The 8,871-nt window shown below is 39.2% G+C and overlaps 1 protein-coding gene across 2 annotated transcripts; it reads left to right on the top strand.

Annotated features, from left to right (window-relative positions):
* Nucleotides 1-90: 90 nt before the first annotated feature.
* Nucleotides 91-7,969, top strand: clk2b (CDC-like kinase 2b). 2 transcript variants are annotated; one of them, XM_061050405.1, is made up of 11 exons: nucleotides 91-714; nucleotides 2,065-2,155; nucleotides 2,246-2,312; nucleotides 2,411-2,527; nucleotides 2,612-2,778; nucleotides 4,034-4,128; nucleotides 4,818-4,944; nucleotides 5,044-5,126; nucleotides 5,214-5,293; nucleotides 5,364-5,454; nucleotides 5,537-7,969. In XM_061050405.1, the coding sequence occupies exons 1-11, from the start codon at nucleotides 649-651 to the stop codon at nucleotides 5,708-5,710; spliced, it is 1,158 nt and encodes a 385-aa protein (XP_060906388.1). In that variant the 5' UTR covers nucleotides 91-648; the 3' UTR covers nucleotides 5,711-7,969. The 2 variants fall into 2 exon arrangements, with proteins under 2 accessions (XP_060906388.1, XP_060906387.1); XM_061050404.1 differs by having other exon boundaries at nucleotides 108-714; nucleotides 4,815-4,944; nucleotides 5,537-7,962.
* The last annotated feature ends 902 nt before the right edge of the window (nucleotides 7,970-8,871 follow it).

The raw sequence follows: 8,871 nt of genomic DNA, 5'->3' as shown, positions 1-8,871 counted from the left end.
AGCATGCCCTGAGTGTTGAAAAGTATCTGCAGCACGCCGAGCGGGACAGGTGTGTGAAAACATATTGCAGGGGTTAAGGAGGTGCAAGGAGGACGGTTTGTAAGTTGAGTGAAACTGGATCCCTCCTCCTCTTTCTCCCCTCCGGCGCTCCCTCGGACCACATCTTGATTCTCCTCATGAAGACTTTCTCAGGGGGTTGTGACCAAAGTGTATTATTAGCGTCTGTCTCAGCTCTCTCTTTCACACTCTGTCTGTCTGACCTCCCTCCTCCTCCGTCATTTCATTTCATCTCATATCTCTTGTTTTTTTTTGTCTTCAGCGTTCTTGTTCATTTTTTCCTGTCTTTGACTTTTTCTTACTTTCCACCTTAGAGGTTTTCTTTTGCTTCTTGCTCTTCTTTTTTTTTTTTTTTGCCTGACTTTGTAGTTGTGTCTTGTCTTCTGGTTTTCCAGGACAACACATGTTACTTCCTAACATGTCCTCTGCTTTGTCTTTGCTTCAGTGCTGTTTTGTACCATCCCCTGTGTTTTTCTCTGTAAAACTCACCAGTGCCTAGTTTTTCTCCTGCTGCTTCACATTTTTACAACCTTCTCACATCCTCCTCTCTTCTGCCAAAACGCTCCTCATCTCTGAGTAGCTCTCTGTGTTATGGGAAAGACGGAGCTGTACTCTCTCTATAAAGCCTTTCTGGACTGTGTTTGCCTCTGCCTCCCTGTGAGTATCTACACCTCATGTGTTTGCATTTGCTGTGTTCTTACATCAATTCCAACAAAAAGTTCTGACACATCTGCATCAAGGTTGGTTTCTCACCTGAAATAATCTGCACAATGTTGTGATTCTAATTCTTTATACGCTCCTAAATCGTGTAAGGACACATCACCTGCAGACTGGATGTTTATATGTGTCACTTGCTCGTCTGTGTCATGTCCTGCAGTAAATGTCTCCTCAGCACATGCTGGGCTTCTGATATTAATAACAGTCTCAGTATGTGGATGGAAATAGAGCCTCAGCTCCTCCAAAGAGGCCAGAAGTCGCTTGACATTTCTTATAACCTCTTTTAGAAGAAGCCCAGGTCATCACACTGAATCTTGATGTGTGAGCTTTGCACTCAGCTGGATGTTATTTTACGACAGGTGAAATAATGAGTCTGCAGCTTGAAAGCCATGTGTCAAATAAAGTTTATGTTAGTACATACTTATTTTACTTTATGTATTGACCCGCATGTAGGTTTAAAAACATCAGGCTGAGCCAGCTGACCACCTTTTTGCCCTTTCAGAGGGCAAGGGTCAGAGGTCACTAAGTCAGTACTTTAGTTTGACAGTTAAGACGAGGTTTTTTCTAGACTTAGAATGTTATTATGGCAACTTTATTTCAATGAGGATGAGTTGACCATGTTTATCTTTCATTATATCGATAATCGTTAAAGTCCTCATGAGGGACTGTAAACCGTATAAATGTATTTATTTCATCACTCTTTATTGTTGTAGGGTGACCTAATGTTCACCTGAGCGACAATCAGGAATCACAATCAAGTTTAAGTGTTGTATTCAACACTAGTGTTAGGATTAATACATTTAGGATACTTAAAGTAAAAAACACTCATCATGTCTAATCTCACTTTAACAATAATCGTATTAAACTCCTGTGTGATAACTTCATGTAGAAATGTCATGTAATTTGTTATTTAAAACTTTGTGAGTACATTAGATTACATTTATTTTCTTTGTGTACAGAAACTTGAGCAATAAAGATAATCATGTTTATTGATGTGTTTCACATGTTGAAGCTTATAAAGGTAACATTTCTTTGAATCACTGTTTTTGCTTCATCTGCTGGATAGCTTTGTGCCTTTTTACACTTGATCATTAGTGTAGCATCTGAAGCTATGGCTATACATTATATGATTTTAAGTATTCAAATGAATGCATTGCAGTCCAAAGTGTGCCTCTTAAATGTAAAAAAAACGTGAATTGTTAAATTGTACTGGAAACAACTAAAAAATACTTAAAGTAGTTGAGAGTTATTTTGTCCGCATGTCATTCATGTGTTGAACTTTGTTTACAGCAAAGCAGCGATGAGGCAGAAGGTGATAATGAGAGGGACACTGAGAGCGGCCACCTGATCTACAGAAGTGGGGACGTCCTGGAGGACAGATGTAGGTATCAGTTCAGTTGGAAATGTTGGCAGAATATACAGAAATAAAAATAAAAAACCTGCTTTACTTTCAACGTAATCTGTATTTCAGATGAAATAGTCGACACTCTTGGGGAGGGAACTTTTGGGAAGGTGGTAAAATGTTTGGACCACGGCAGGTACATTGTATTCATGTTGTAATGAAAAGTTGACACATTTGTCAAATAGGCTAACGTAGAGCACTATCACTCCTTTAATACAATGTTTTGATTCACAGAGGACGAAGCAATGTTGCTCTGAAGATCATAAAGAACTTAGAGAAATACAAAGAAGCAGCCAAACTTGAAATCAACGTGCTGGAGAAGATCACTGAGAGAGATCCAGAAAACAAACAGTGAGTTGTTTCATCAGTGTTGGGATGTTGCTGCTCTTTTTCTGTCTGATTCTTGTCATTTCTGTGTTTATCCTCTCTCATCAGTCACTGTGTGCAGATGCTTGACTGGTTTAACTACTACGGCCATGTATGCATCTCTTTTGAGCTGCTGTCTCTCAGCACCTTTGACTTCCAGAAAGCCAACAACTTCCTGCCTTATCCCATTAACCACATCCGACACATGGCCCGTCAGATCTGCCACGCTGTCAGCTGTGAGTCCACCCTACTTTTTCTCTTGTTTCTCAGGATTAACTTCAGTGTTGGCAGTAGGCCTAAGCTTCTTATCTACAGCTATGACAGTGATACAGCAGCAAATAAGCTGGCTAAATGAAAGGGTGACTGCTACCTGAGGATGACAAACGTGTGCCTGATTTATGTTCCCAAAACAAAGTAAAATCAAACACAACCAAGGCTGTGTAATGAATGATTATTGTATTTTTTTAATGATCTAGTCTTAATATTCTTGATTATGTTTTGTTAATTGTGAATTGTTTCTCAGAAATGTTGAACACCTGATTCTAAAGAACTCAAGTTTTCCATGGTGGTCACTGCAAGTGTGTTATTTCTCAATCATAATGGATATATATTTGGACCATAGGGTGGGGCTGGAGTGTAAAACAGGGTTAGAAAACACTCAGTTTTTAAAGTTATGCAGTTGTGTCCGTGGCTAGTGGCCTACATGAACCTGCAAATGAGCTAACAAGCTAACAAGCTAACAAGCAAGACATGACAAGTGCAGAAACCAGACTTATTGGAAGGTCTGTTAGTAGCCAACAATTTACTGCAGTCATCATATTACTCATAGGATATTCAAATGAAAAGTTCTTCACAAGGAAACAACATCACAAACACAGCAGAAAGGCTGAATTTAGTTAGGCTACTCTTAGCTTAGCTGTAACAGCTAGCTGCAGGTGTCTAAAAATTTCACCAGTACAGATTTGAAGATTAGTGGAATTAACGGGAGAGACCAAAACCATGGCTGTAAATGTGTATTTTTTTCTGCTGTAAAGATGGACTCTGGTGCCTTCAGCCCTTTCACCTCTGTGCTTATTCCCCCGTTGTGTTCACTTCTACTTGTTAGCATAAGATCAAATCATCCCTGTGTCTAAGTAGCCCATGGAATAGTCTTTTAACTTTTATCACATAACTAGTAACATCAAATGTCTGTATTTTTTCAATGCCTAGTAGTTACTCTTCTCTACCTCGTAAGATTAGTTTTTATAAGTTAACATCTTACTTTTTAACAAGACAGTCATTTTGACTCAGTAATAAAACAGCTCATACTTAGGTATTCTTTGCTGGTTAATAAAAGTCATATTTCAGCAGAAAAAGTGGCTTCCTCAAGGACCATTACGTTTAACTTTTTTATAACTGTTTCACTAACAGACATCTTAACCAGAGGAGGGCGTCTCGGGCCTGATATAACTCAATGTACCCCCCCCCCCCCCCCCTCCTTCTCCACTGCAGTTCTCCATGACAACAAGCTGACTCACACGGACCTGAAACCTGAGAACATCCTCTTTGTCAACTCAGATTTCTCCATCATATACAACTCTGAGAAGGTATGACAAAGCTGCAGGCAGGAAGGCTGGGACCTTTAGGGGTGAAAGAAAAGCAGGATGTTAAATAAGCAGGGATTAACTCAGGCAGAACAACCCTGGAGATTGCTTTGTGGTTGCCCATTTAGATGCAAATTTTTTCTCCGCAGAAACCGTGTGTGTGTGTGTGTGTGTGTTCAGTTTATGACGAACATCCAAGAGGACTGTGTGTTTTGTGTGGATTTTTTTTGGGACAATGTGCGGTACCTTAGAAGGAACAATGATGTGTTTCTAATTCTCTCTATGATAGAAAAATGTTATTGCTAAAATTTGGAAAAATCTGAAAAACAAATTGAATGAAAAATGAAGAACAAGGAGAGAAACTATGAAACCGGTTTGAAATAAACACAGGTGAGCAAATCACATTTTTTAAATAAATCAAGTGATAACGGCTGCTGGCATGCTGGCATGTTCACGACCTCTTTAATCTTCAGACACCTCATGTTTTCAGTGCCATGAGTCTTCATCATACAGTAGTTGTGTTGAAAGCCGTGAGCTTGTACTTTGCTGGGTATATGTCACCATAATGGATAGAACTGAAAGGCAAAGCTACGAAACCAGCCTCCGACTTTTTCCTACCCCAGTAATCCTTTAAATGATGAGTTAAAGCTCAGAACCTGTTCAGTTGTTAAACCCCTATCTGCTCTCAGAAGTGTAATGAGAGGAGAGTTAACGACACCTCCGTGCGGCTTGTTGACTTTGGCAGCGCCACCTTTGACCATGAGCACCACTCTACCGTCATCTCAACACGACACTACCGAGCTCCAGAGGTCGTACTGGGTGAGAGATGTTGCTTAAGACCGGGGACTCAGTGGGACCTTTCAGAAGGGTTTTTGTTGTTTGTGTAGTGTTTTCATCTGCTTCCTTCCTGTGCCACAGAGTTGGGTTGGAGTCATCCTTGTGATGTGTGGAGTATCGGCTGCATCCTTTTTGAATACTACAAAGGCTTCACACTATATCAGGTCACATGGGAGTTAATAATGGCAAAATGATCTGAAGTGTAGATGTTGACATGAGCATCATTATTCATTTGTGTGTTTATTTCATAGACTCATGACAATAAGGAGCATCTTGCTATGATGGAGAGTATACTGGGACCAATACCTCGGAGAATGATACAAAGGAGCAGGTAACACACTCCTGCAAATTTTAACACACAATATCACAAGTGAACTTTGTATTGTTATTTAACTTTACAGAAAGCAGAAGTATTTCCACCGGGGGCGTCTTGACTGGAATGAGTGCTCCAACGCCGGTCGTTATGTGAAAGCAAAGTGCAAACCATTAACGGTGAGCTAAGGAAGGGGAAAAGATTTTAGACTTGACCCGAGACCTTTAAGATCCTCAAACATGTTTCTCTTTGTGTTTTCAGAAGTACTTATTATCACATGGGACTGAGCACCACCAGTTGTTTAATCTCTTAGAGAGGATGATGGAGTATGAACCGTCAATACGCATCTCTCTTCCCTCTGTGCTGTGTCATCCCTTCTTCCTTAATCCAGGGAGGACTCAGGTCTGGAGAAACAGCTGTGACATGAGCAGATGACCCTATGAGGATCACACGTGTGTTTACAAGTTTTAGTTTTGATGTTGTCACACTAGCACAAAACTCCTGAAAAGTTTCCCCGAATGTCAAGTGAGCTGCATGTATGAACGCAAACAGGCAATGTTTTTCATCCCAACTTTACACAAAGGTTTTCCTGTAAAAAGTCGGGGCGAGATGATAGATGAACGCAGCAGGTAATATTAAGGTCAATTCGTTGCAAGGGAATGTGCAGGGTTGATGTTGTTCATGGCCAATGTGATCTTTGTGCACTGAAATTACTATTTTCTGCTTGTAAAATGTTCTTTTCCACTTAATTGATACTGTGAATAAGTCCAATTACAAGTAGCTTTGATATAAAGGCAAAAAAGTGAGAATATAGTATCGGACTCTAAAGCTTCATCCGCCTTGTTGGAGTTCCACATCGTCTTTTTTATGGCATGTCTTGCTTCCTGAGTCTGATGTGTGTGAATAAGCAACTCAGGAAGATTTCAAGGGCAGGCTGTCCTCAAGTGGAGTGCATGTGTGAAAACAGCTTCACATCCAATTTCAACAAGAGGACACTTAAAATGTATATATATTTTATACAGAGTGCACAACAGGAAAAGCTTGCTTATGCAATGAAACGCCTTTGTCTTTGGGGTGAGCATGCCTTGAGCCATTTGATTTAGAATGGATGTGATTATGAAGAGGATTTCTGATGAGCTCAGTGGAAGGACCCTTTGGAGATGTTGCTGTGATGAAACTTGAGGGTACTGGGTTGAAGTAGGTAATTTAAATCCAACACTGAAACCAAAAGACAGTGCAGCAGAAAGACAGATTTATATGATCTATCAGAGATGGTTGGGTTGCAGAGGCAACGTGCAGAGAAGCGTATTACATTGATTGAACTGTAAGTGGAAAAAAAGTATTCTTGGAAATGAAAACAATGTACCTGCTGTGGTCCAAACATCGTACCACCTTCCCAAAAGTTCCCTCCCCAAGAGTGTCAACAATTTCATCTGAAATACAGATGAGTTGAAAGTAAAGCAGGATTTTTTATTTCATTTCTATATATGCTGCCAACATTTCCAACTGATCTGGAAAAAAAGTATTCTTTATGATTAAAGTAAAACGAGTCCATGCTGTTTTATTCACAGTACTGTCACAAACTTCCAGTTACATATTGAATTGCCACTTTGTTTACTGGAAGCCCTTTGTATAGTCTTTAACTGATCGAATGTACTTGAAAACAAACATATGCCTATTAACACAATCAACAGAACAACATTATCATTAATATAGAGTCATGTTTCTATCCAATCTTTTAGTCTCTATGAGCTCTGATTTGGTCTCCACCTAGACTAAATACGCTATATTTGCAATACAAATTAGTCCACAACCATAAATATGTTAAGTGGAGATTGAAAAAGGGGCAACACATTGATTGAACATAAATAAACCAATAGAGGCTTGGCTCAGTGGAAATGTTAATGAATAATTCCTGGCTGCATGGTTTAAATAATTGTATAACTGATATTGTAAAAATACTTGAGTTTTGGTTAATGGGTTAAAACATACACCACTCATTTTCATCTGTACAACGAATACTAAAATACTTATCTCTAAAATTTAGAGGAGAGATATAAAAGCTTTAGCTTTACAATTAAAATAATATCCTTTAGTTTTATGAAATGAGTCAATGTGAAAATGATTTGTGTTTTTTGTATACAATTTGTATTTAATTACTTTAGTTGTAGTTTAATTCTTATGTTCTTTCTCGAACATCCTCGTCCTTGGGGATTTTGATTTAGTGAAGCGGAGCAGAGAGCACAGTCACAAGGCTGAGTGAGTGTGTGTGCTGGACAGTTTTCCTCTTCAGCCTTGGCTCAGCTTAGAGACTGTTTTGGGGGAGGTTGTGTAAACCACTGGTTCCCAAAGTGGGAGTCGCAAGCCCCCAAGAGGGGGATGCCTTCCAAAATAACAAATACAAATCTCAAATAAATTTAAATTTTATATTTTACCCATCATTGTAAAAACAGATCACTTAAATCATTAAGTGAAATGAAAATGAAATTGTGTAAAAAATACTTCAAATGTCAGTTTGCACATGTCAGCAACAATGTAGGTGTCTGTTGCACTTGTTCACATCTGTGTGGCTGTTAAGTTTTGTTTGTCCCCTCAGTGATAAAGTCTACTTGGAAATTACTTGTACTCTGCTTCTGCCTTTCTTACAATAAATTATGATAATTGTTTTGATTGTATGGTTTTTAGGCTGTTGTATTATTTAGTTTCTTTATTTTGTCTTAGTGTTTGGATAGGCCTATTAATGCCTGGACGTGGCTTTGCACACCAGGGAAGTGGGGGTCCCCAGTCTCTGGCACCCTTATTTTGGGGATGTGAATCACTGCACCAGTCCTGATCCCAAGGGGGCCGAAGAGTCCATGTGAGTGCAAAAACGTAATAAAATATTTTTCCCCCCTGGCAATAGACTTGAAACCTAAAAGACAAAATAATACTTCTAATAAGTTTTCAGATTCACCAATATTCATTAATTTTTTTAACTTTATTTATAGCAACAATTTCTACCTTAGTACTCGTTCACTGTCACACAACAAGCCACAATACAGCACATTCAGAGTGGATGGTCAAAAATAAGCTTCAGTACAATGTGGTTCACTTCATTTCAAAATGATCCACGTTTGCCTGATGTAAAAAATGGGAGAATATGAACATGTTTCAGATGTAAAGTCAATATTGTGCTCTCCCTCTTCTCCTTTATTCGATCTGATCTGTTGACACAGGTCTTACTTAGCCTCCCTCCCCTTTGTTGTAAGAGCATTGGATGAGCAAACTGATCCAGGATCTGTGACTGAACACACACTAGAGGTGACTTGGCTTTCTTTGGTAATCTTATTAAAGGATTAAGAGTTTTCACATGTCACAAATCAAAGTGGTGGGCAGCAGGGGGGGAGCGAGAAAAGGGTGAGTTGATTTTTAGTGGGTTTGTTGGAGGCCAGTGTTTGTTTCTGATGTTAAAGCCAAATAGGGCATTATAGTAGGTCATACATTGTATTTACAGTAAGATTCTTCAAATATTAAAAAATATACCAAAGGATATTCAGGAGAAAGGCTGTAGCACAGTTTGAGAACAAACTTCTGTAAGCCAGGAACAGGGGTTGCAA

Source organism: Labrus mixtus, chromosome 11 (assembly GCF_963584025.1).
Source record: "Labrus mixtus chromosome 11, fLabMix1.1, whole genome shotgun sequence".
Lineage (NCBI taxonomy): Eukaryota > Metazoa > Chordata > Actinopteri > Labriformes > Labridae > Labrus > Labrus mixtus.
This window is presented reverse-complemented; position numbering and strand designations above follow the sequence as displayed.

Excerpts from the sequence above, each read along its gene's own strand:
- clk2b (XM_061050404.1), top strand. The coding sequence starts at position 649 with ATGGGAAAGACGGAGCTGTACTCTCTCTATAAAGCCTTTCTGGACTGT. Across the intron at positions 4,945-5,043 it reads AGCTCCAGAGGTCGTACTGG|AGTTGGGTTGGAGTCATCCT; the intron begins GTGAGAGATGTT and ends CCTGTGCCACAG. Across the intron at positions 5,127-5,213 it reads AAGGCTTCACACTATATCAG|ACTCATGACAATAAGGAGCA; the intron begins GTCACATGGGAG and ends TTTATTTCATAG.